The sequence below is a fragment of the Barbus barbus genome (assembly GCF_936440315.1).
Source record: "Barbus barbus genome assembly, chromosome: 2".
In the NCBI taxonomy this organism is placed as follows: Eukaryota; Metazoa; Chordata; class Actinopteri; order Cypriniformes; family Cyprinidae; genus Barbus; species Barbus barbus.
The window spans coordinates 33,803,189-33,830,423 of NC_136730.1; the positions used below are offsets into that span (position 1 = coordinate 33,803,189).

The following is a 27,235-nucleotide window of genomic DNA, read 5'->3' on the forward strand; positions in this document are numbered from 1 at the left end:
ATAAGAAAAAAGGTATAGTGGACTAAAACAAGGAGTGAGATCTGTAATCTGCATACTTGTAGATAACCGCTATTTAATGTCATTCCTCTCTAATGCCATTACAAACTATTCATTTATTTGTTTGCTTGTTTAAACAAATATAAAAAACCTGGCGAATCAATGTTTAGGATAAAAAATAAAAGTCAAATAGTTTCCTGATGGAAATGTCATTGCAAACATTTGTCACATATTATTGATTTATTTATTTGAAACATTTTAATGGCTATTTTACATTAGGCAGCTAAGCAGGCATTTTACATATTGCGGCCTGCAAGCTTACTTTATTTATTTTAATAATTTTTTATATAGTATTTATTTATTATTTGTTTGCTTACATTTATTTATTAGTATTTAAACTAACACTTACATTCTACGACGTGTATTTCCTGGTGGAAATGTAAATTTAGTTGGAGAAAATAAATCCTGTTTTTAGTTTGCAGAGCCGCAGACATGAAACTATAGTAAGAGCGCCCTCTGATGGCCATAATCAGTTTAACAACAGACTCGTGTTCTAGAGAGTTCCAGGTGCATTGTGGGTACTTCACCCGGCGCCGTCCTCCTCCTCTAGCCTGCAAACATGATGGTGAGTGTCCTTTCATGCCTGTTTTGCCTTCAAATCCATCGTCATCTGAACTTTTCTCGCATTTCCTAGTTCTGGGAGATAAACGTCCAGGAATAATAAAGCACAGAGGACATGTCTGTGGGTTTATTTCTGTTTTAGATTAGATAATACGGCTAAAGTGTTAGATTGATGCTAGCTAGCTAGTTTGGTGGCTAACGGTTCATTCTTCTGTATGAGAGTGACAGGCAGGATTTAGAAGTCTGCACTACGACGCGACCTGCAAAAGTCGACTCTGTTTATATAATGTTTTATATTTCACTCAGTAATTTTATACGTGTGGTTGCTAAATGATGCTGGAGGCTTTGGTTTGCATCATTTCGGCAATGCAGAAAGAACTAGTGAACCGGTTACACCCTTCAATACTGCTCGTCTCTTTAGTTGCTATGATAAACCTGTGACTTTATGAAACAGTTTTTTATTTTTCCGAATAAAGGCCATTCTTTTTTTAGCACGTAGAGACACACACACACACAGTGTTATCATATTAGTGTTATTAACTACATCTCTTTTGTTTATGACAGCAACTGCAAAAACTAAGAATGCATTTACTGTTATTTATAATATAACTCTCTGTGTGTATATAAAGTAGAGATAATGTACGTATGTATGCAAACGTTGTATATATCACAGTACTTTATTAATTAGTTTATATAACGTTGAATGGTCAATACACTGACTGCGTAAGAACTGTCAAAAGTCTCCCATGGTCTTGGAAAATCTTAAAAAATCAGTGCGTTTAAAAAAATAAAAATGATTTACAGGCTTTGAAAGATCATGTAAATGAATACAAAAGATGGTGTAGTTATGATGTTATAGTGATTCCTAAACATCTCCCCTCAGCCCACTCCAGTCATCCTCCTGAAGGAGGGCACAGACTCCTCTCAGGGGATCCCACAGCTCGCCAGTAACATCAATGCCTGCCAGGTTGTGGCAGAGGCTGTGCGGACCACCCTCGGCCCCCGTGGCATGGACAAGCTTGTGGTAGATAACAGAGGTAAGTCTGAATTTCTATATAAGTGCTGTTTGATTGGGAAGGACCCAGACTGGTATATTTCTTGGTATCATATTATTGGTTTTCATGCAGTGATTTACTTGACGTTATCTTGCAGGCAAAGCCACTATTTCTAATGATGGAGCCACAATTCTGAAGCTTTTGGATGTTGTACACCCTGCGGCCAAGACTCTGGTAGACATTGCCAGATCTCAAGATGCTGAGGTAAGTTTGACACTTTCTGTGGGTATGTGTAAATATGCTTTAAAAGGTAGTTAGTTAGGTACAAAGCACATATTTATAAAATGTTCTGTTATAGTCTTAGCTTCAATCTATATTTTGTAGCAGGAGGATAGCACTAAAAATGTTTTAATGATACATTTTCTTGTTTATTTTTATCTTTCAAAAGCATTTGTGCACTTAAAAGACAGTATTGTGAATGTAAACATGACTAAAGGAGCCTGTTATATCTGTTTATTTATTAGAAGTTTCATTTTGAGCAATTTGCATAATTATCTTATGACTAGATAAATGCGCTAGAGTGTATCATCTACATTGTATGTGCTTGTTCAGGTTGGTGATGGCACTACCTCGGTGACTCTGCTTGCTGCTGAGTTTCTGAAGCAGTTAAAGCCATATGTGGAGGAGGGGCTTCACCCCCAGACCATCATCAGAGCGTTCCGCATCGCCACACAGCTTGCTGTCAAAAAGATCAATGAAATCGCCGTTACCATCAAAAAGGATGACAAGCAGTGAGTCCAGACCCTGTGTGCTGTTATGTATTACAGTCATGTATTATCATATAAATGTCACAGAGGTGAGCATTTGTCCTCTGTTGCTACCACAGTGAGCAGAGGAGTTTGTTGGAGAAGTGTGCTGCTACGGCTCTGAACTCCAAGCTGATTGCAGGACAGAAGGATTTCTTCTCCAAGATGGTGGTGGATGCAGTGATGATGCTGGATGATCTACTTCCTCTGAAGATGATTGGAGTGAAGAAGGTGCAAGGTGGCGCTCTGGAGGTGAGATGACACTGCAAACAAATCTTTTGGACAGACTGTCATTGTCTTTTTTTCTTTTACTGAAATATGTATGTTTAGACAGTGTAGTGAATATCTATTTTATCTTTATGGGTTATAATGGCAATAAAAAACAGTCCAAGAGCGCATATCCAATAGGCAAAAAGCACACCACACCACATATGAACCAGAAAGTCAAAGTAGAAAAATACATTTCGAGCTTAGACGCTCTTTATCAGACAATGAACACACATGACTCCGCCCTTATATACACAACACAAAAGGTGCGTTCGACTTCATGCAGCACTTAGCAGACCGATCGGCGGCTGACTTGAAGCAGTGCATGCCGGTTAGAAATTTAGTCCGACTTGATTCGGCGCCGACCACACGTCACTGTCACGTGTGGCATCAAAGTACCGCGATAGCGTTTCGAGAGCAGCCGGTTGACTCAGCCGGTGCAATTTCTCCAGAGCGACTGCGGGAGCGCTGATGACGACACAGCTGTTTCACGATTGGCCAAATTCACCACATGACAACAACGACGTGTATTTCGGGTTTATTCTGACAACTTCAGTCCCACTAATGCTCATATACGGACTTAATTAAATTAACTTTTCATGTCATCTTCATCTCGTAAGTCATGTTTATTAAAAGATTACAATTATTTTTACTGCAATCACTTTTTTGTTAATTCGTATAGCATAGGTTTATTTTGGACCTTTTTCATACAGACCCTTTACAGTATTAAGCTGCATAACCTATTTAGATAATAATTTTGCTATGGAATAAATCAAATGTCAATCTTACAGACTTTTAATATAATGTGGTCATCATGGATTCTGATCGATACTAATTGTCTAGTTGCTGGGTTCATCCATCTTCACTTGCATGTGATTACTGCCAACAACTCTGGCTGGATGTCAACTTAATACAACATTCAGATCACTTTCATAAGCTGGTATAAATCATAATAGAAAGGCAAATAAATTGGGCTTATCCGTAGGCCTGTTCATGGTGTTCACGTATGAATGTCTTACTAAAATGTGCTTACCTAACTGGAGAAATAGTAAAATAAGTAAACAAATATGTAACATCCTAATTCTTTTATCTGTAATGAAAACCACATTTAGTACATACAATTATTATCTTCATAGATTGTTTTTATTAAGTTGCAGTAGCAAAAACACACATAATGAATCATACTGCACAAGTCAAATTTTCAATATGTTCTGTTTATTTACTTAAAACTTGTTTCTGTCGTGATGACACCCTTTCAAAATATTACATACATCTTAAAGGTTTATTAAAACAATACTTATTACATTGAACCTTTACTCACTTTCGTTGCTCATTGTGCTCAATTTCATAAAACAATAACGGCATTTCTATAGCTTCCAGTTCGTCTGCAATAAAGCAAGCAAACGCCACGTGATCTGCCATGACTGAGGTAGATGCAGCAAACTACGAGAGCCCCGAAGTGTCCGACTTGACGACTCCGTTTTCAACTCCGCCCCTGACTGCAAGCGGCTACTCTCGTTGACCACCGTCTGTAGCCGTGCTTCAAGTCGAACGCACCTAAAATTAAATCACATGATTTCCCACATGACAAAAAAAAACTGCATCAGGGCAATCATATAACACAAGGTCAATAAGCAAAACACATAAAAGTAAGAACAACAATAAATTGCAACCACCAAATACATTTAAATAAATACCTGACTGCAAAACCTTCAAAGTTACAAAAAAAAAAAAAATGGTCGATCTAACCAAATAAATCCTAGTAGTAATTAGAGAAAAGGGCGACTATCAAAATCTTCGTTGAGACCATTTGGAGATAAAGTGTTCAAAGTATAAATCCAATATGCTTCACGTTTTAAAAGGAGATTGTTAATACCACCCCCTCTTCGAGGTAATTTAACTGCTTCAATGCCAATATATTGTAGAGTCGAAATCGAATGTTTAAACTTGAAAAAAGTAGGGTGGAGTCATGTGTGTGTTCATTGTCTGATGAAGAGCGTCTAAGCTCGAAACGTCACCTGTGGTGAGAACATAAATATTTTTCTATTTCTGGAGCTATGGTGTGCCCACTTTGATTTTCTGGTTTATAATGGTAATAATGTAATGGTCAGCACTAGGGGTGGGCGATATAGCCTCAAAATTATATCACGTTATCTCAAGAATATTTGCGATAACGATATTTATAACTATACACAAAAAAATATGGAAAAACGTTTTATTGATGATTGCAGCTGGCAGGCAGCAGCATTTATTAGTGCAAACACAATGAAGGACATTTTGTGCCCTTTTCCAATGAGCTACTGTCATTGATGACAGACTACCTAATTCAAAGTGTAAATCTATTGTCATAAGGTGGCAGAAGCAGCATTACAGTGCAAAAGTAGTGACCAGTGTTGGGCAAGTTACTTAAAAAAAGTAATTAGTTATAGTTATTAGTTACTTCTCACAAATAGTAACTGAGTTACATAATTATAAAAGTAACCAATTACCATGAAAAGTAACTATTGTGTTACTTTAAAAAAAAAATTAAAAAAAAAATTTGGATGCCTTCAATATTAAATGATTAATGAATGAAATGGACACTACATGGAATAAATAATTTTTAAACATTGTACACTAATAAAAAAACAATTTAAAAATACTTATTTAACACTGAAAATCGTTTTAACATTCTAGCAGAGATTATACCAACAAAACACAATTTAAGTTAGTAAAATAATATTTTGTGACCATTTTTGAGACCCCCTTCATGCAAATAAATGCAGCATTGCTGAGCAGAAGGGAATTCTTTTAAAACATTAGAAAATATTACAGATCCCAATTTTAACGCTATGTGTGAACGTTATAATGTATTAATAGAGCTGTTGTAATTATTATCATTATTATTGTCTTTTTTATTTTATTTAACAGAACAACAGTAAAATTACAATACTAACATTACTAAAATTACAATACAATATTTATGAATGTTGATGGAGCTTTTATTTTGACGGAAACCCGCAGGAAGTCCTCAGTGCTTTTTTTTTACTATTTATTAGGGCTTTTTGTTTATTTTCGGCAGAATAATTTTGTTTGCCAAACAATCGGTGCATCCCTAGTAGGCCTAAATATGTCATCGCGTCGCTATATCATGGATATCATATGGCACTTTTTTATCATGTAAAAATTTATACCGGTATTATCGTGGACAGTATGATATGGCACACCCCTAGTCCGCACGACTTAAAGCTGGAATACACCTCACATCTTTTAAAATAGATTTTTACACTACGTGACATATTTTCCTACTTTGAAAATGGAGAAAAACTGGTGCAAAATATAATTTGTTGCTAGGAGGTACATAAAAATAAAATTAGTTACAAATAGGCTCAGACATGATTAATGATCTCTGACTGGATGGAATCTGGATGGAAATCAAAATCAGAATTGGCCCATCTTTCACTTCATGTTTTTCTACAAAATATCAAATCATACTACTTAAAATATGCAGAATAGTTCTGACTTTCTCCAGACTTCAAATCAGGTCAAAAGTTATGATGTGTATTCCAGCCTTTACTCGTGCAGCAGCTGAAAGTAGTTGTTAGTGTGATGAGAGTTTATGCTGCTAGTCTGAACAATTAGTCGGAACATTATTGTAGAATAGCTGAACAGTGTGTATCTACCTAGAACATTAGTTTCAAACTCAATTCCTGGAGGGCCACAGTTCTGCACAGTTTTGATCCAACCCTAATCAAACATACCTGATCCAGCTAATCAAGGGGTCTCTATTGAATTGAAGCAAAAGAAACACATGTATATTTTAACTTCACATTCCTTTGTTTTTGTTTCTGTCTATCAGGAATCTCAGCTTGTAGCTGGTGTGGCATTCAAGAAGACCTTCTCCTATGCTGGCTTTGAGATGCAGCCCAAGCGCTATGTGAACCCAAAAATTGCACTGCTCAACATTGAGCTGGAGTTGAAAGCAGAGAAGGATAATGCAGAAGTTCGTGTCAACTCTGTGGAGGTCAGTACTGCTCTTAACCGTCACAGGTTGTTCTTTGATTAGTGTGGCCTTATGATGACTGGGCCATAAGCAACTCAAAAAACTGACTAGAAACTGATGGTGTAGTTGTCATTTTAAATCAGGTGTTGTTTTGGCCTTATGTCTCACTTGGGACGAAGAGGGTTAAGTTATTTTGGCAAAAGTGAAGCCCAGTTATTATCATCTGCTTTCTGTGGCTTGCTTCTACGAGGTATTTTATTGCAGTGACACCAACTAATCCCAAAATCTACAAATTCATATTTTCAGAGATTCTCATGTCAGTAATCAATCATGGCCCATATAAACAAACTTAGTTGCCTTTCCACATGTTTCTGTGGCTGTTTGCAGGGCTATCAGGCCATTGTTGACGCTGAATGGAACATCCTATACGATAAGCTGGAGAAGATCTACAAATCTGGAGCTAAAGTGGTGCTATCAAAGCTGCCCATTGGAGATGTGGCCACACAATACTTTGCAGACAGAGATCTGTTCTGTGCAGGCCGTGTTGTGGAGGAAGATCTTAAAAGAACTATGATGGTATGGTGATATCCTGTGTTCGCTTTCGCTGTGTATCATTACTTTCATGATTCAATTCCAGTCTGATATTAAATTGGAGTAATTCTGTTGTAATTCTGCTATTTGAAAGCTATCATAAATAAATTAATGTTATATATAATCTTTTATGCACATAATAATGTTTTGGACGTGCTAGTGATGTGTTAACTGTGTAGCAGTTAAAGCAGTTGTAATGTCTCCTCCAGGCCTGTGGTGGCTCTATTCAGACCAGTGTCGGTGCCCTGACTGATGATGTGCTTGGACAGTGTGAGCTCTTTGAAGAAGTGCAGGTTGGAGGAGAAAGGTATGTTTTTTTGTTTTCTATGTAACTACAAAATGTAATTATGTCCATGAAACTGGAGATTTTAATAAGTGATTTCACGTAAACCTTTTCCATACACACAATGTAACTGTGTATCGCATTACAGATACAACTTCTTCAAAGGCTGCCCGAAGGCCAAGACCTGCACCATCATCCTAAGGGGTGGTTCAGAGCAGTTCATGGAGGAAACAGATCGCTCACTGCACGATGCCATCATGATTGTGCGCAGAGCAATCAAGGTGGGGAAAGCTTCATCTCTTGCTACAAATGACTACAACTATAGATTTATCTTATTTATGATTTCCAGTATTTCTTGTGGGCAAAGACTGAAAATGTTGTTAACAATGTATAGTAAGCTGAATAACATAGGAAAGAAGTACTCTAGTCCTGAATAATCATGATGCACTGATATTTCTGAATGATTTAATAATTGCCAGCAGGGGTAGACAAATTTCTTAAGTTATTAAAAGTAAAACAAATATAGCCCTTGCTGAATGCTACAAATATAGTCATGTACTGAACATGTATTTCCCCATGACAGAATGACTCTATTGTTGCTGGAGGTGGCGCTATTGAGATGGAGCTGTCGAAGTATCTGAGGGATTACTCTAGAACAATTCCGGGGAAGCAGCAGCTGCTGATCGGAGCCTATGCCAAAGCGTTGGAGATTATTCCCAGACAGCTGTGTGACAACGCAGGCTTTGATGCTACCAATATCCTAAACAAACTGAGGGCCAAGCATGCACAGGTACTTACGCAAGTCATGCCTATTTATTTTTCATTAAATCATCTAAATTATATATCAGTGTTATAATTAATCCATTTGCATGATCTCTCTTTTCCTTAGGGTGGTATGTGGTATGGAGTGGATGTGAATAATGAAGATATAGCAGATAACTTCCAGGCGTGTGTATGGGAGCCCTCTGTTGTGCGTATCAATGCCCTGACTGCTGCCTCTGAAGCTGCGTGTCTCATCCTCTCAGTGGATGAGACCATCAAGAACCCTCGCTCTACTGCTGATGGCCCAGCGGCACCTGGTGGCAGAGGAAGAGGTCGCGGTAGACCCCAACACGCCCACTAATCCACACCCATCCCCAGTAGTGTCTTGGGCAGAGTCTCTGGACTCAAGTTCAAAACAAATGCTGGCCATTTATAGGCCTTGGTTTGCTTCCTTGACCCATTTTGTTACTTTCTGGTCCCACTAAATCCAAGCATTTCCGTGTGTTTACAAAGGCTAAAGCAGAAAATGGAAATTTTGCTAATTGTTCCATGGATTGAATCATCTGTTGGATAGTTGGAGATTTGAATGTTGTTTTGTGATGGTCTGAGAACACACACAAACCATACAGACACTCAAATAAAGAGTGATCAGTTTGTAGATCTGTATAAGCACTGATATGCAGGCACTCTGCTGACATAACGTTCCTGTGTTGGTCATTCGGTGGAACTATTTATTGGACCATTAAAATCAGTACTTTTGCTTCTCAACGTTTGTGTGTGATTTCTTTTTTTTTGTGATTTAACCTTTTAGTCATAAGTGGTAGGAGACTTCAGACATTAGAATTTATATCTCAAAAATAATAACATTTAAAGGAAATAGCTTATTTTCAGGTATTGTGATTAGTATACAAACAGCGTCATAGTATGTATTAAATATAAAGTCAAACTTGTAGGACTATATGCTAACAGTATGATGTGATTAAAGCCCTAGCTTAATTCCCACATGTCGGACTGATGTCCAGCATACTTAATAGTTGTGTTAAAAACGACAACTGTTTTCTTACCTCCTGGATGCGTAAAAAGCCATCAACATTGCTCATATGAGGCAGATGAAAGACTAACCCCTGGTTTCACAGACAAGGCTTAAGACTAGTCCCAGACTAAAATGTAATTCTGAGCTGTTTCAACTGTAATAACCTTGCACTGACTAATCTTAAAACATATCAGTGCATTTGTTTTCTCTCAAGATGCACGCCAGTAATGTTTTTTCTAATGCATGTTAATAAAAATTACTCAAATGCCCTAATTGAACTATGACCTAATCCTGGCTTAGTCTAAGCCCTGTCTGTGAAACCAGGCCTAAAAGTTCAAATTTCAATGATAAATGTCATTATCACTTTTAGTTTAGACCTGGAATAATTTAAAGTCTTGAGAATTAGTGTTTCATAAGCTTTAGCTATTCTAATGGTGCCTGAAAAAAAAAAAACAAACCTAAATGTCTCAACCAGGTTCTTCATAGAGCAAATAAACTACAATTACAATCAGGTAGAAAAAATGTTTACAAATTGCATTCCATAATGTAACTACCTGTTTTGTACCTCTGTAGTAAATCAGAAATTTTGAACTTAATTTCTCTGTTAAACTCTTCGTAAAACTTCCTCTTCTTACCTCCAGGTGGCACAACTATAATTTAAAACCTTAAGAGTGTCCTGATACAAGTTTTTAAATGATTAGTGTATAGTTATAGAGAATGTTTATAAAACAAACAAAATACTTAAGTGGCTTTATCTGATAATTAAAATGCTAAGTGTCTGCAAACGTAGGAGAAGATAATGTCTGCTTACTGCATGTGAGATGATCACCACAAGGAGTAACTGAACTAAAACTAGATCTAATAGGAAATTTATAAAAATACAAATTTAAGCTTATTTGATAATTATAATTCTAGTACATGTGCTTCCTGTCCAAAGTTCTAGTTAATTTTCTTGTCTGTGCTTCATGGTGTAACTGAAACTGGCATTGCTTATAATTTAGATTCTTTCTTATCCAAAGCGCACAGTACAGTTAATTCACAGACAGTCCTCATAGCTAATACTTTGCACAATTACAGGGAATCCCAGCAATGTTCCAGTTTATCATTCAGCCTTCCAGTTTTTATATCTGCAATCCCTGGATATCCAGATCTTCAACTTCAAAGCTATTATTTAAGCCATTAATTAATGAGATTAGCTGTCGCTAAATTTCCTTCACATTTGCATTCCAGTTCTCTCCAGAAACAGCACAATAGGATCAGTTGGACAGGAAGTCAATTGATGCCCGCACCAGTCGGCCGGTTGCCACATCAACAGCTGTGACTTTGATCTCAGTGTCTCCAAACTGCATCGTCGTGCGAATCTCCCTGCGTTCAAATGGTGATCCTTTATCGTTATCACCAGCGCTAGCTGCCACTGCCCCTAACTCAAGCAGGTCTAGCGTGATGGCACCACACTTCCTCACCCCGGTGTCGGTAATGTAGGTTATGTCATCAGTGTCACTGCAGTAGATGTTGATGATGATCTTTCTTTGTCCCATTCTTGCTGGAGTGTAGCTCCGCCTCACCACCTCTCCCAAGGCCACTGATTGATCAACACTTACAAAGCGGTCCAGGATATCAGTGCACCATTCTCGGCCATCTTTTATGAGAAGCTTATCACGAGGGTGTCGGCCTTCCACAAAGCGGTTCAAAACCCCTACACCATAAGTTAACGGGCAACGGCGTACACGGACAACAGTGGGGTCTAGACCAAACAGGACTGCACCCTTGAGGATGGTTAGACCTACGTCATGTGGAATTATGATACGGCAGTTTCGCCCGAGTGCATTTTGTGCCGCGCGTTGAAGCATGGGCGACTCTGCAAATCCTCCAACCAAGAAGAGAAAACGCACACCTTTTACTTCCTCCTTCTGCATCAGGTTCTCTGTTAGTGTGAGAGGAAATGATAAAACTTTAGAGAATTGACCACCAATCTGTGGTTTGGTGTTTGCTTGAGAGAACATGTGTCTTACCAATATGTTTTATGATGTTGTTGATGGTCGGCTGGAAAAGCTCATTCATGGCTTCCGCAGACAGCCTTAGCATCCCTTGAGATGACCACTTTATAAAATTCATACTGACAGAAACATTACATATTGTTAGAGACATACATTTTCAAAGACGTAATAAAGCCCTCAGTCAATCAGACGTACTTGCTTTTGCGCAGGGCAGTCTCTACACTTTGCCCGCGGTGTCGCTTGTAGAAGTCAATGAAGGAAAAGGGCAGTGAGATGTTTAATGAGTTGGCTCGGCCAGGAGCTGCTGTGCGCTTGCGGGCTTCAAATGCAATGGTAAGGTCCACCCAAGCTGCTGGACGTTTAGCTTTAAAACTCTCAATGAAATCAGCGCCAAAGATCTGGCACAACATGGCCTCGAAGGCAAGATCCACACCAACTGCTCCATAAGGACCCCCTGAAAGAGAAACATGTATATGTACCATTTAGGATAGGGCTACATGCCACTAGATTTGCATGCTCACCTCAGTTTGTTTCAGGTCCTAAATTAAATCCTTTGGAATAAGTGATTGATGATCAATCAGGACGTCCTTCACCCTCTGGAGTGAAATATTAGGGCATGGCTAAAGTCATCACTCAGGACTGACCAGATTTGATTTGATTCTATGGTAATCATGATGTTGCCTATTAGGATGTGCTCCTGGATCAAGAGGTCTTGAAAAAACAAGTCTTAACCCTGACACCAACTCTAACCATTAACTATCCCTAACATCAAGGGGAAATGATAGACTGATAAGAATATTGGTTGAACCCCCAACCCCAGAGCGCACAGCCTAACATTTTCCCTAAACAAGAGACATCCAATCCTGATCCCAGAGGGATAATTTTATGTAGAACTACAACACACCATCTTGGAAGTTTCTAGTAATCCTGAAGACCTCGATTAGCTGGTCCAGATGTGTTTAATTAGGGCTGGAGCCAAATTACCTTCTTGGCTAGATGGTGACCTTCTTGGAGCAGGATTGGACAACCCTGCCCTAAACCTTTAGAATCCAATAGGTTGAAGTGTGTTGCCTCAATAATGTGTACTTGAGATGTAATTGGGTGGGTGTGTCTGTGAAGTCCACAAGACTGTAGGTTCCCCCCAAACTTGAGATCTTAGGTTTCAGATGGGTGCTTACATGCACTCTTGGTCTGTCTTTTTGCCAATCCCACACAAACACATCATAGCAAACACTACCTGGCAGTCTATGTTGCATTATGTCACCATAAGAGTGTGCAGGAGTGACCGCTTGATGACAGTTGATCCAGGAACATGTCCTATTTGGTAAATTCATGCAGTGAATTGAACTTGCTCATTTTAGCCATGCATCATTTCACTCTAGTTCTGAAGATCTGTGAAATTGTATGTGTGTGAAGGAGTCAGATTTGGTTCTCAACTAACCTGAGGCTTTGTAAAGCTCCTTCAGAGTGCCCTGTGGCTGCTCAATCTGATGCACTGTCAGATCCACTGTCCCACCACCACAGTCTGCCACAATGTACCGGTCACCTTTGAGAATACACACATTCAGCCATCGGTTTCCTGCTTAGTAACTGTTACCTCTACAATTTGCAGGTGTTTTTTTCTATTTGCAGCGCTATTTCTGTTAGAGCTCTCTCGGCCACCGTAGTTACCAAATTTTTGAAACAACCAGACTTGTTTAAATAACACCCTTGTTCTTCTCTCTCTGACTTGCTGCAGTCAGGAAGATCTTTTACCAAACAGCCTTCAGACATTTATGATACAGTCTGAGATAGCTTGGCTCCTGCCAACTGACTTTACTCAACTACACAGGAGTAGAGAGAGGAAAGTGTGTTTCTTGTTTGTTTACAGTGGTGTAATAACTCAGTTTCACGGGAAATGGCCTCTTCTTTGTGTGTCGATTCACATGTGTTCACCATTAAGAACTTCAACACTGTATGAGAAAGCAAAGGAGATCTGTATTTTGAGTGCTGTGTGAGTTAGATAGTAATAAACTCAATCCCTCTCTCTCCAGGAAACATCTGGAGCTTAAGATCTGATTATTTTGACCCTGCACCTTGTCATTGTGCCAGTCATGCAGAGAGCACTGCACGCACACACACACTACAGCCATGCGCTCAAACTGTGCAGCCAGGAATAACATACCAATGATTGCTCCATAATAAGCGTCTCTTACACATATGCAAAGCAATTAGAGTCATATAAACAATATTATATACACATAAGGAACAAGAGAGTGTGATGGGGGAAATCATATTTTAACAATGGAAGATTTAATCTAACTTGTCATATAAAGTAGCTCATTACAATACAATACTGGAAAGTATTACTTTGGAAAGTATTACGATTTTTTTCACTTTTGCTTGCTTGTTTGAAATCTTGAAAATCTTTTCTGTTTTGCTGGTCTATTTGTGGTTACTTTAAAGAATCACAATCACATTCATGTGTCTTTATTAAAGCATCTTCATGTTTAATTTGTCACAGTATCGACACTCTATATGGCCGACGGGCATCAAGATGTCTGTTTCAAACATACTATTTCTGAGGACAAAATTACTATCCATAGAAGTTAACTGAATATAAATATACATAATAGAAGTGATGATGATCTAGCTATGATGATCGCTAGATGTGTATCTCCATCTCTCACCTGTCTGCATCTCAGACCATAATTCTCCAGTACCACTCTCCACCAGAAAAGTTCGGCTATGCCTGGCTCTGCGGAGCTGCTCGCGTGCTGAAAGACAGATTGTTTTCCTTTAATCTGCGAATCACCACATGGGCAGCATTAATCAAAACCTTATCACATTAGAGCCAATAAACTCAAAACTCGAGCGAAATACCTGGATCAATAATAAAGCAGCCTGCTAAACAGACCCTGATTTAATGAACCTAAAGACTTTGTAGATGTGAGCACAATTTACTTTAAGTATTGCTCTTATACCTAATAAAACAGGCTTGTTTCATGGCTGTAGTTTTATAGCGGGTGCTTTTAGTGAATAATGACCTGCTAAACTAAGAATGATCTCTGCTTCACTTTTGGGGTTACTAAGGCTATACGGGTTGCTATGTTTCCTGAGGAACCCTTTTTATGGACTGAATTACTTCTAATATTTCCTTTCAGGTACAGTCTGTGAACACTGGAGGACAGGCTGCCTTACATTTCCACAGCTTACACCAAACACACAGAGAAGAGAAAACTTAACCAAACTTTTGGGACAATCTGGAACCCATTACAATATGAAACAGCATTTGAAACAAGACAAAGAGGAAGAAGTAAAAACAAACCAATTTGAACTTTAATTACTCTAAAACCCATGTGATTTAATACAACAGAGACAGATAAATAGTGTGTCCATGCAATGTAAAACCCGATAAATTCAGAATCCTGAAAACGTTTGTTGAAACAGATTACTTTAAGACATTTAAGTTACCTAACTCATAGATTAAGTTAGTAGAACTTTACAATTTTACAATTCTACACAAACATGTTAACTTCAATTTAATCAATTGAATAAACTAACTCATACAGTTTGTTTGCATAAACAATTCACTTTATGGTTATATGCTAGACAATAGACTCAACTATGGGCACATTTGTATCATTATAGTTTTAATATCAATATATAACAAGCAGCAATGAAAAGGCATGGTAAAAAACAAACAACAAAAAAACAGTTTTTCCTCCATAGAAAAGGCTAAAGTGAAAAGAAAAGAAAAGAAAAGAAAAGAAAAGAAAAGAAAAGAAAAGAAAAGAAAAGAAAAGAAAAGAAAAGAAAAGTATTTTGGGAGATAAAGGTGCCGAAGCTGAAGTGTGTTTGTGTCCCTTGATTTCCAGTGGCAGTAAACATTATCCAATTGTAAAACATGTTAAATTTTGGAATGCACATATGCTCACATACTTCTGAGTAAGTAAGCAAGCAAAAATGCAAGAAAGAATGAAAGAACAAAAGAAATCATCCAGGGAAACTAGTGTAAGCAGTCAAGAGGAGGGTGAGCTCATGGTCCGCAGCACCTTGTTCCAATTACGATGTGAAATGTGTGTATGAAGTATATTTTGTTTGAGTGTAAAAGCAGGGATGAATAATAGTGTATACAGTTATTTATTTTGTTTTGTATATAAATGTGAAAAGAGTGTTTGTAAAGGAGTACCATTTAATCTTTTGTGAAGCCCTGATTAGAAAAGAGTGTCAATCCTTCAAAGAGGTTTTTCAGCTCAGTGACTTTGGGGGACACTCACACCTTCAAAAAAAAAGTAATCTCTCTCTTTCTGTCTTAACCTAAACCACATGCTTTCATATTCACTAAGACCCATTTGGTTCTGAGTCTGACCCTAATCTGTCAAACTCCATGCATAAACCCGCACATACCCACAGAAAGCAAAAGCAGTACTCTGTTTTCAAAGGATGAAAAACAATCCTGTATTCCCTATGCTTTAGGCATGGTTCCATTTAATGTTTATAGAGAAACGTTATACACTCAAAGCAAGAGATTTGGACTCCTTCCCAGGATCAATCTAAGTACTAGTGATATTGTATAATGCTAATTGGTTCAGAATTAAAAAAAAAAGAATTCTTACCTTGCCTAAAACTGGAATCAAAAGGGCGGGACCCATCCACATCTAAACCATTGGTTACTGGTCGTTGACTGAGGTCAATGACCTGGTGTAGACTGAGCTTCCTGCAGTAGATGGATGCTGCCTCTGGTTCGAGAGCTATGAGGAGCTGCTCATGAGAATCTGGAGTCACCAAACCTGCCTATGATAAGATAAAAAACATGAGCCTTAATTAATAGTGTTTGAGAGTAAATTATTCTAAACACTAGTTCAATATCAAGTGTTTCCAAGGGTTAGTTTAGTTCCTGAATGAATCATCGTGTTGAGTAATTTTTTTTTTTGTGATTTACTGTTTTCTACATAAAACCATCCTTCATAAGGTAAAGAGCATTCTGTGAAAATGTAACACTGATATCTTTAATATTGACTGAGATCATGTCAAAGATTGAAATCATAGTGCAATTAATGGTTGAAATCAAACTTTGATGCTTGTTATCTCATAAATAGATTTTGAGAATTTAGCCGGGATTTCACAAAGGGGGTCACAAATCAGCAAACTGAATGATTTGATGATACAGTCACTTTCTGGTTCCTGAATGAATCAGTGTTTTCAATGAATTGGTTGAGTAAATAATTCACTGACTCACTCATATAGACACTAATTTGTTTTGTTGCTAAATGAATCAGTGTTTTAAATGAGTTGGTTGAGTGAGTGGAGTGATTCAATGACTTGCTCAAATAGACAGTCACATTGTTCTTTTCTGAATGAATCAGTGTTTTGAACAAATCAGGTAACTGAATGATTTAGTGAGTCACTAATAAAGACACTTATGGCAATAAGTGATGATGTAACCTGCACAAAGCATTACTGAAAAATCCCCATCACTAATACACCAACTGATACAAATTCATACCAGATGATGCAAGCGCTATTGGGTTCTTTTGACTTGGGACAGTTATTATACACCATAGCAATGACTTAGTAATCACCCACAACATTCTAGCAACCAAGTAATAATTTGCTAAAACCATTCAGAACACCTTGCAACTGCATAACAACACCCTGGCACCCACCCACTACACTCTAGCATCAACTGGCAATTTTTATGAGCAAGTACTGCTCACAATTTTATCAGAAAACCTGTAAGCAATGAGCACAACTGGTAGTAAGGTAACCAACGTAACAGAAGAAAAGGTATCCACACATTGTCTATCTGCCCCAATTGGTCATGGAGTTATGATGGGAGATGGCGGGCTGCCTCATTCCCCCTCTCTTGCCTGTGAGGACAGGCGTGGTTTCCTGTGTTTGTGTGCTGGTCTTTTGCGTTGTTTAACCTCTGTGACACTGCAAAGAGGAAATTAACCTGCCTTACCTCTAGGAAGGTATATAGAACTAAAGATTTGAGGCTACCAGAACAAATACTGTTTTGACATGAGCCTGTTCAAAACGTAGAGCTGTTGGTTGGTTTGGGAGATTTCAGTGGTCTTAGAGTTTGAGCAGCTGGTAGTGATTGAATCAACAGTATTTGTTCTTTTATGGCAATTCCTGCACTGTTGATTGTTGTATGGCCTGAGATGTATATTGTGCCAAAAGTAATCTTTGAGGTTGAGTTCTTAGTGTTTTGCTCATAGGGAAATTTACAGGTCTGCAATACAGTATATTTCACACAGGCAAACACACACATATATAATGGATATCAGGTTATTGTTCCCTCTTGGTGCACTATACCTTTCATGCTCATACAAATGTTTTTCAGTGTTCCCATTTACTATATGTGCGCAGTGACTTTTGCATTCTTTTTCATACACGCACAATTCCTGAACTTCACTGGGGGGCTGCAGGACGTCATGTTCAATGTGGGAGTATGCATTTGTGTATGTGTGCATGAGAGAGAAAAAAAAGGGAAAGAGAAAAAGCAAGAAAGAGAAAGAAATTTGAATGTGTAATTTTTAAATTTTTTCAGATCAGTTATCCTACATTACCAAATATGCAGCTTCTCGCATGAACTGCTTGGCTGGTTGCCGCCACACCGCAGGAACAGTGATGACCCATCGCACTTCATTACCTTCCAGCACAGAGGAAGACTGGTCCTTCACCTCCTGAAAAACACACACACACACAAACACAAACATTACTACTTTTCTTACTCTTATCTAAACTACATTCCAAAGATAATATTTTTATACGTCTATTAGTTATTGATATCCTTATTTCCGTTCCGCTCTAAAAAGTGCCGTGATGTGTCGTACTCATGACCCCCATGTATGACTGGAGATTTGGGCAAAATCTACATGTTAAAGTTTTCCCACAAGCCTTCAGGGCCTCCAGGAAGAAGAACGTTTGGGTCCAGCCAAGACTGACTACAGACTGGCCCATAACCTCCACCTCCCCCAACCCCCACTCTTCACAGAGACTGATGTGTTCTTGTATGAGTGAAGGAAAAGTGCATCCTGAAAGATTTGGACCGAAGCCACAGCACACTACTGCTCTACATTATACTGGTGGTTCATGTCCACTCTGGCCCTGGAGGGAGATTTAAGTTGCACAACTAAAATTGGCAACAAATGCCTAAATAAATAAAAGTATAACCAAGACAATTACAAAACTTTAAAAATGTTTCACAAATGTTTAAATAATTCTTGAGTAAATAAATTACAAGTATAAAGAAATTATATATATTTCTAATAAAATACATTTTATACATATTGGATACTCTGTATTTATTTTATTCTCTAAACTTATTGTCCTATGTAAGGCTGTTGGTATATGCTTGAGTCTATACCAGCTTGTTGAGCCAAACCCCATGTATAATATGACAGTGGCTATTTGCACAAATAGCAAGACTCTATTTACACTAAGTGAAAATAGCAGTATTTTTAGCGAGATGCTATTTACACTAAGTACAAATAGATTCTATTTACACTGTTAAAATAGCAGGTTTTTCTGCTATTTATACTACTTATTGCAAATAGTGGCAATTATCTGCAACTCATTGTAGGCCTACATTACATATACAAATAAATCACATATACAGTGAAAATCACTGTATATTGTTAATTCAAATGATTAAATGGATGTCAGCTGATCGGGGCACTATTTATACTTATTCTCATGAGACTCTATTGGGACAATAAAGCCTTCCCTACACCTACTATAACCCTACCCGATACTTTATTTTCAACTTTTTGATTATTATACTTATCAACTTTTTGATTATTATCCTTCATTATTTATTGAAAATAAATGCCTTTCCAATGTGATATTAGATTTGAAAAGGGAGGGAAAAAAAAAGTTTGGCAAAAGGCAGATTCAAACTCAGGTCAATCGCGTCAGAAGACGTTTTACCACCTACACCACTGGAGCTGATGATTGGTGGTCATCTTTTGTAGTGTTGACTACCACAATCACACGATGATGGGAGGAGTTACTGCCAACAAGGTGGGCTATTTGCACTTAGTGTAAATAGACACTCCGATTTAATATATAATCTGTAAATACACACACACACACACACACGCATATATATATGTGCTGGGTAAAATATGGATGAACCCAAGGTTGTTTAGACCCAGCGGTTGGGTTTATTTAAAATTAATTTGGCTCCTTTAGGGGTTGAACGTATCCTCCCTAACTTTTGTTGAGAACTTTTTTAGCTGACTGTATTTGTACTACTTTGCCTCTGTATTGTGTGTTGATGTTCACCTTTAAAGCATGTTCTCTGAAGAACCTCAAGGCGTGAGCAAACACCTCAATAGCCCGGACTCTTCTTCCAGTAACAGACTCCAGCTCGGTCTCCATGGTGAGATCCTATAGAAAGTAAGAGAGTCTGCTGCAGAAATTCCCACATAGATGTGACATAAATAATACACTCCCCTTATGCTCTGCTTCAGACAGTAGATGAATGAAATAAATTTTTGACAGTGGTGTGATAACTTATGACCCATGCTTGATCCCCCTAAGCTGAGCAATACATCAAAAACATAGTCAAGCTATATGATAGAGGCTCTGCTTACACTAGTGCTGTGGATTTTCATTTTAAATTTGTCAAAGTAGAGCCAATGCCTGGCTTCCTCGGGGTCAAGGTCATGATAGCTGTCTCGAGCTGCAAAGCCAAAACTGTGGAACCGGAGTTCAGGGGTCAGCAGTAGACAAGTTGGACTCTTCTGATTAGCTACACCAGGGTCACCACCCTCCCACCGTCTGTTAAATAATAAATAAGTAGGGAGAAATGTAGGGTAAGAAGTGGATTGGGGAGTTATAATAACTTAGGTTATCAGGTTAGATAATGTTTTTGTGCTGATATCATAAATACCTCATCATGTGAATGGTCTCAGGATCTTCTGTGAAACTGAATGCATAGCCACTGGAGGTGGTGCCAAAATCTATAGCAACAACCACAGAAAATGGACGAGCCACACGCGGTCTAACCTCTGTCCGCTTTAGAAGGAAAGGAAGAAAAACAAGGCAGACAAAAAGAAAATAAATCTATTGCCTTATCACTTTTTCAAAGGTTGGCTTTACAAAACGTTCTCCCTGGTACGGAGAGTAGCTGACCCCTCCTTCTCCCGTCTTTTATCTCTAGATCATTTCCCGTACCTGAGTGTTACATTGACCAAACACCTCAGAGTGAAGTGTATCATGTATAATTTTCAGGTTATGATCATATCACTATATTTTATGTCATATAAAGCTAATTTTTGAAGAAAAAAATATCTAGAGGAAACTTTTTTTCTTTTAGCACTTTTTAGAACACTGTGTCATGCACAAGAAGCTGCAAAAGACGGTCAAATGTCTTCTGAATGTTTACATCTTAAAACAATGGATGAAGTAGCACAGTGGATCACAAAAAATAAGGTGACACTGGAATGGAAAAGAAAAGACAGGTCTTTTTCAAAGCTGAACACATTTTTAAAAGCTTATTTAACTTCAACTGTTGTGTGCAAGACACTTACACAATACACAAGCGCAAGAATGAAAAAATGTAAAAGGGGTGAACTGAGATAAAAAATGGTGTTCTGTGTGAATGGCTCCTAAGGGCTCGTTCACACAAAAGCGTTTGTGCAATGGAAAGGGGAAAAAACAAACTCTCGGGAAAAGTTTTTTTTAAAAGTTGAACTTCTTTTAGCTAACAGCCATGCTTTGAGATGCTGCAAAGACGTGAAACATGAGTGTAGTGTTTAAAGACATTAAAAACAATGGAAAAGCAGCACTGTGGAATACAAAAACATGTTCCATGTGGATAGCCCCTGAGACAGGGCTATTGGCTCAACCAATGGCATGAGTTTGTGTCAGGACTATGTGATATCCAACCAACAGCAGACCAGGTGAGTGTTTAAGAAATCTGTTTGAAATTATTTTTACAATTCTTGTTGTGAGACTATAGTTGCACAGAAATGACACGCTTCACCTTTAAGTGATACAGGAGTAAATCGGCTTTCAAACAAAACATTTTTTGTGCTGCCTCAGATTGCAGTGCAATTTGACTGGAGGATTAGCTAATGATAGTGCTGCTTTAAACCAACTGACTGAGTACTAAGTAAAGAAGCATAATTGCATATTTCTGGTGGTACCACATCCTCTTTCAACATTACTGTAGTTTAAAGCATCTGATTTTGGAATTTAATTTGGTTCTGAGGACAATGTTTGTTGTATAAAGCACTATAGAGGGTGCATGGTAGAGCACTGTGTCTGTTGAGATCTTACTGGAGAGGGGGATGGAGTGAGAGGAGTGATACTGCATTCATTTCTGGAAGGAGATGGAGAACCAGATGGAGATGTAGAGGCTGATCTATCTTCACCTGAAAGAGAATGAATGAGAGATGAAGGAAGAAATTCTATAAGTCTTTAAGTTCTCATGTATTGTACTTGAAAACGCAGGTTCGGAGCTCTTAATTGTGGCTGAGCAATTAAGAGAAATCAAGAATTTCTGGAAAATTCCATATTGGCTGGCTGGACATTTAAGCCCAACTGGCATGTGTTTACCAGTTTCAGAATTTCCAATGGATGGATTTCATTGGAAAAATACTGCACTGTGGATCACATTAGATTTGATAGAAGCGTGTATATGCTGATTGACCTAATGCCTTTATAAAAGAAATGGAAATACATCTAGCTTACTTTTCAGAAAGATTTAAAGCCATGATAAAAGAAACAGAAGCAGCAATAGATATTTTCCCCTCTTTTGTGATGTGCACAGTAGCTTATCAAAAAGGCACTTGATTCTATCCATTGAATATTAATATGATTTTGAGATATGGGCATTGCATTTAACAATAGTAGCAGGTCTGAATGTCAACTTGCAGTAGTTGTGGGCTTATGTCACTGGAAGATTGAGTTATGACATTTTTTAAAAAGAAAAACCACTGTGCCAACACTGACAAGGAAATTCAGGAACAGAATTCCAAACATTCCATAATTCCTAATGTGGTCAAATTTACATATATTTTCCAGAACATAATGAATTCCATGGCAAATTAATTATTAGCATGTAGTGACCTCTCCATCAAGGTCGCTGTAATATGCCTGCAAATGAGCACACACTCAAACATGGGTGGAATGTACTCAAGGGTATGACAGGAATGTTATCGACGTGTACAGATATTCTCAAGAGTGCAGAGCGTAGATAAGAGAGGGTCACACCCCTGTCCAGTATTGTTGATGGAATAGACAGGAATTACAGCAAAATTCCTGTGGAAATACATGCGGATGACCACAGCTTTCTATTCAGCTGTGTATTGTTCTACATGTCTTCTGTATATACATTTTGGTTATATACTGTGCAATGGTTCCTTAGGATATTCTACGGATATGATTTTCTAATTACAGTATCAAATCCCAAAGAATAAGTGTAATGAAATGTTACCTGGCACTTGTAGACTGTTGGTATTAAGCTGTAGGACGTCTGCCATTGTAGAGGTCACAGGGCTTCTGCAGCCTGGGGGGGGGGAGGTGTTACTGACATGTAAAACATTTTTTTCCTTAAATTTAATTACAATTGAAATAATGTCATTTTTATGGTGTCAAATAGCACAAACTCAAGATAACTTTACATTTTAAGATGTTTTTAAAAGAACCATAAGAAATCTACGTCTTAGATTGCATTTCTAAGAATGTGCATGTTTTGAACGTACAGAATAAATACTATAATATATTTGGGGGAAGTCGTGGCCTAATGGTTAGAGAATCGGACTTGTAATCGAAAGGTTGCGAGTTCGAGCCCCCGGCCGGCAGGAATTGTAGGTGGGGGGAGGGAATGTCCAGCACTCTCTCCACCCTCAATACCACGACTGAGGTGCACCGAACCCCCAACTGCTCCCCGGGCGCTGCAGCATGGCTGCCCACTGCTCCGTGTGTGTGTTCACGGTGTGTGTGTGTGTGTGTGTGTGTGTGTGCATTTGTTCACTACTCACTGCTGTGTGTGTGCACTTGGATGGGTTAAACGCAGAGCACCAATTTCGAGTATGGGTCACCATACTTGACAATACGTCACGACTTTACTTACTTTACTTTGACTGCAGATCTCTATTTTTAAATTTTTTATTATTTATTTTTTCTCTTTCTCAAACATCATAATAGGTCATCCCAGCTGCAACAACAAAATCATGACATGATGCTGGTGGGTGTGTATTAGTCATGCCGTCTCACTAGATTTTAAGTTTCCCAAAGCTCTTGTTGGGCTCTGTTTTCCTGACAAAATGATCTGAAAGATCATTTTCTCTCTCTGAACTGGAGAGAAACACAATAAACACTTAAATGTGTTAAGTAAATGTTGTTAAACTATAGTCTAACATAACACAAGTACTTTAATTCTGTGCTAAGTTACAAAATATTGGATTTACAGTTATTTCTTTTATCTGATGAACACAGAAGGGAAATGTGGTACTTTCTGAAATTCAACCTCATGTCCCCCTACCCCCCAAAGTGTTCCATTCCCCCCTATTTTCCCCATCTCTCTTGCCATAATCTTTTCTTTGGACTCTTTCCCATTTTCTTTTTCTTCCACTGTTCATTTGAAACCTTTTCAGTGCTTGTAGATGCAGGGTAAGAGGGAAGCAGCATTCCCTTGACAGAGTGTGTGTGTGTGTGTGTGTGTGTGTGTGTGTGCGTGCATGTTGCTCAGAAAAGAAAAATGGTTTTGGAAAAGGAGAAAAGGTGGAGAGGGAGAGGTAAGTGGCCTCCCACAATGCTTGTTTAGTAAATGGATCTGACTGAAATATACTCTCCAGATGCTATCTGCACTGTTCTTGCACTAGTGCAACAAAGAACGTGGTACCACATTTTGAGCACTTCATAGCACTTCACATCAAATAATATTTAGTGGCTTTGGCAGAAAAGGTAGAAATATAAACACATTTGCAAATTTAAAAAGCAAAAACTTTAAAATGATTGAACACTGAACTTGATTGATTTCAGATGATAATGAATTATCACTGCCTCTCCATATGGTTTCAGACACATTTCATATAGATTACAAATGACATCAAAGAGGTTTTCTGGCACTGAGTCTCAGTCTTTTGAACAAAGAAACATAATATATGCAATCCATATCCCAGTCACTATAAAATGCTGTCTAGTCAGATTTATTATCATTAACTAAAATGAAACAATAAAAACATTTTCATTACTATAAAATTACAAATTGTTTAAAGTACTAAAACTAAATAAAGTAAAACTGTAAACTAAAAGATATTAAAAGTAACAAATTGCTTGAAAATATTAACAAAAACTATAGTATATTAGTGATATTAAAATAACGCTGTCTAGTAATGTACATCAGTGCCTCTTTATATTCCACCATCCATCAGCATCTGTGACATATTGTCGACTGCCACCAAAAATGATTTAAACTTGCACCTCAGTTTGTTGAACACAAACACACCTCCTGCTTCCTCAAAAATCTTTCTAGGAAAATCTTCCTATTAATTTCCACCCTTGAGACACAGCGACACAGTAATATTTGAAGAAGCTGAGGTCAAGTATGACTCACCCCTTTCCCACTTCATTATAATTATAGTCATTTTAAAGGATGTGCAAAGTCATATTTCAATGTCTGTCATGTAAATACGGTCAAACTGTCCGCTAAAATCCCATTTGTCTTTTTATGTCATACTAAAACATACTTAAATCACCTCTCTGGAAAGCCCCCCATCAATCCCACTCCTGTCAGTCCTCACAGCACAGAAGATAAATCACTGCACCTGATGCTGGCCCCATTTATACATTTCACTCTGTTTTAGCACGTTGACTTTACTCACCCTTTTGTTTAAAATGTTCTATTATACCCTGCCTGGGGTTGTTCAGCCCCCAAAGTCCAGATTCCCCAAAGAAACTGGATGTTTCAGGAGCAGAGTCCGTGTAATGATGCTGTTTCCCAACAGAAGATTCAGCCAAATGCTTGAAAGAAGAAAAGCGCTGAATGTTTGGTCCAGAGTAGTTTTAAAAACTGCACAGATCCAAAGAATATTCCTATGACTTTCTTTGTTTCTGTATCGCAGCAGTCAATCTCACATCTGCTGTGGAATGTCAGGGAGGAATGGTTGAGAGAGCCGCACGCACGCACATGTACAGGGACTGAATATGAAGGTTGCTGTAGTGCAGGGGAAAAGGGAGGGAGGGGATCTGACTTCATACTGACACAGATTCAATCACTGTGCATCAGTGTGTGTTTGTTGGACTGAGAGAGAGAGAGAGAGAGAGAGAGGGTGGGGAGTATTTGGAGTGGCAGCGTGCACTGATTAAGTCATCCGACCCCCCTTCTCCTGTTCCCCCTCTTTTCCTCCTGCCCACCCCCTGCATCCAACTCTTTCTTCTTCCTCAGCTTCTCTTCCAGCTCAATATTTTTTCTTTCCGTTCTGTCTTCTCTTCACTCTCTGTTTCATTTCTTGCTGTACTTCCTTTTCACTCTTTAAAAAACTTTCATAAACTTGAATGATCTCAGCCAGTTTAAAATTGTACAATATACAAAAATTTCATATCCAGGTCATCTGTATTCCATTAGTCTGACCTGCTTTTTGTAAATGTTCTTGAATACACATTCAAGGCCACTATTCTAACAGGAAATTCACACATGCATAAACAGAACAGTATTGCTCACGAAAAAGTCATGGTCACGATTCTGGGGTGCATTATGCTGTTGTTTTTGGGAGCTGATAGGTGGTACTCCTTTAGCACAAACATGTAAGAGGTTATAACTCACAAATGTTTGATAGTTTTAGTTAGGGGTTGGTTCAAATACCTTGTATTTTGTAAAAAAAAAATTGTAAAACAATTAATAATAATAATTACACTTCTATAATATTTGATGTATTTGTATTATAAACTAAGCTGAACTAAACTTAAACAGAAAAAACTTAAATGACAATTAGAAGGGGTGCCTTGGAAATAACTTAAATAAGTTGAAGTGCTAAAACTACTACTAATAATAATTGTCACAGAATGTCCTGTCTCCAGCGTCATCACAATCACTTTCACCTGCACCTCATCACCATCATCAGTCCAACCACATAAAAGCACTCACCTCCATTCACCCAGGGTCCGATCTCGTTACTGCAACGTGGACTCCTCCCTGACGATCTTCAAGACGTTGAGTATTACCTCTGCAATCATTACCTGTTGAAACTTACCTCCTGTTCTCTTCCTCGTTGTCTTCCCCGTCTCCAGACCGTCCTGTGTGTCCTCGGATTACCCCGCTCTCCTGTGTTACACATCACCGCCTCGGCCAGCACCTGAAGACACGATAAGACACTTTAAGAAGCACGAATCATCACCTGCAAGACTTCTCAAGTTCACGACTCACCTCACCATTCACAGACCCCACTCATCCTGTAATAATAAACACAACCTATTTTACACCTACCTCCGTGTTGAGAAGTGTCTGTTACAATAATAATAGTGGAATAATACTAAAAAAAAACTAAAGCTAAAAAATCTAAAATAATACTTATTGCATGACACTAAGCTAAAAAAAAAAAAACTGAAATGTCACAAAACATTCCAGTGTACATAAGTGAAAACTAAAAAATAAGAAACAAAAAGAAAAAGAGCTTTTGTACAGTTTTCTAGAAGGAATGCCCCTTTATGTTATCAAGTATTTTACTTAAAAACATTTTACTTTAAAGGTGTATTTCATTGTTAAATATACATTTTCACCTCAAATGTATGAGGCAATTTATAAATTTATGGGATTAAATTAATAATTTATAAATTCATACCATTTACTTGTAAAAGTAAAAGCAAGCACCACTACTACCCTAGTAAAATAAATTAATATATTTAAAATACATTTATTTCACACTATGTATAGTTAAAATCTATTAACATATTTACT

The 27,235-nt window shown here is 38.0% G+C and overlaps 2 protein-coding genes across 2 annotated transcripts; one reads left to right on the forward strand and one right to left on the reverse strand.

Moving 5' to 3' along the window:
- Window positions 1-432: 432 nt before the first annotated feature.
- Window positions 433-9,071, forward strand: LOC306883693 (T-complex protein 1 subunit eta-like). Its single transcript, XM_079439100.1, has 11 exons — window positions 433-622; window positions 1,502-1,655; window positions 1,771-1,877; window positions 2,226-2,404; window positions 2,500-2,671; window positions 6,525-6,689; window positions 7,056-7,244; window positions 7,469-7,566; window positions 7,691-7,823; window positions 8,126-8,332; window positions 8,432-9,071. Exons 1-11 carry the CDS (start codon window positions 617-619, stop codon window positions 8,663-8,665), a joined length of 1,644 nt encoding a protein of 547 aa, XP_079295226.1. The 5' UTR covers window positions 433-616; the 3' UTR covers window positions 8,666-9,071.
- Window positions 9,023-25,545, reverse strand: LOC306883687 (heat shock 70 kDa protein 12B-like). The gene is made up of 13 exons (XM_079439087.1): window positions 25,164-25,545; window positions 22,772-22,843; window positions 21,613-21,707; window positions 20,222-20,346; window positions 19,923-20,109; window positions 19,612-19,716; window positions 17,892-18,008; window positions 15,933-16,110; window positions 14,004-14,090; window positions 12,776-12,880; window positions 11,530-11,788; window positions 11,350-11,453; window positions 9,023-11,261 (listed from the first exon to the last, which is right to left on the reverse strand). The coding sequence occupies exons 2-13, from the start codon at window positions 22,815-22,817 to the stop codon at window positions 10,594-10,596; spliced, it is 2,076 nt and encodes a 691-aa protein (XP_079295213.1). The 5' UTR covers window positions 22,818-22,843; window positions 25,164-25,545; the 3' UTR covers window positions 9,023-10,593.
- Window positions 25,546-27,235: the final 1,690 nt, after the last annotated feature.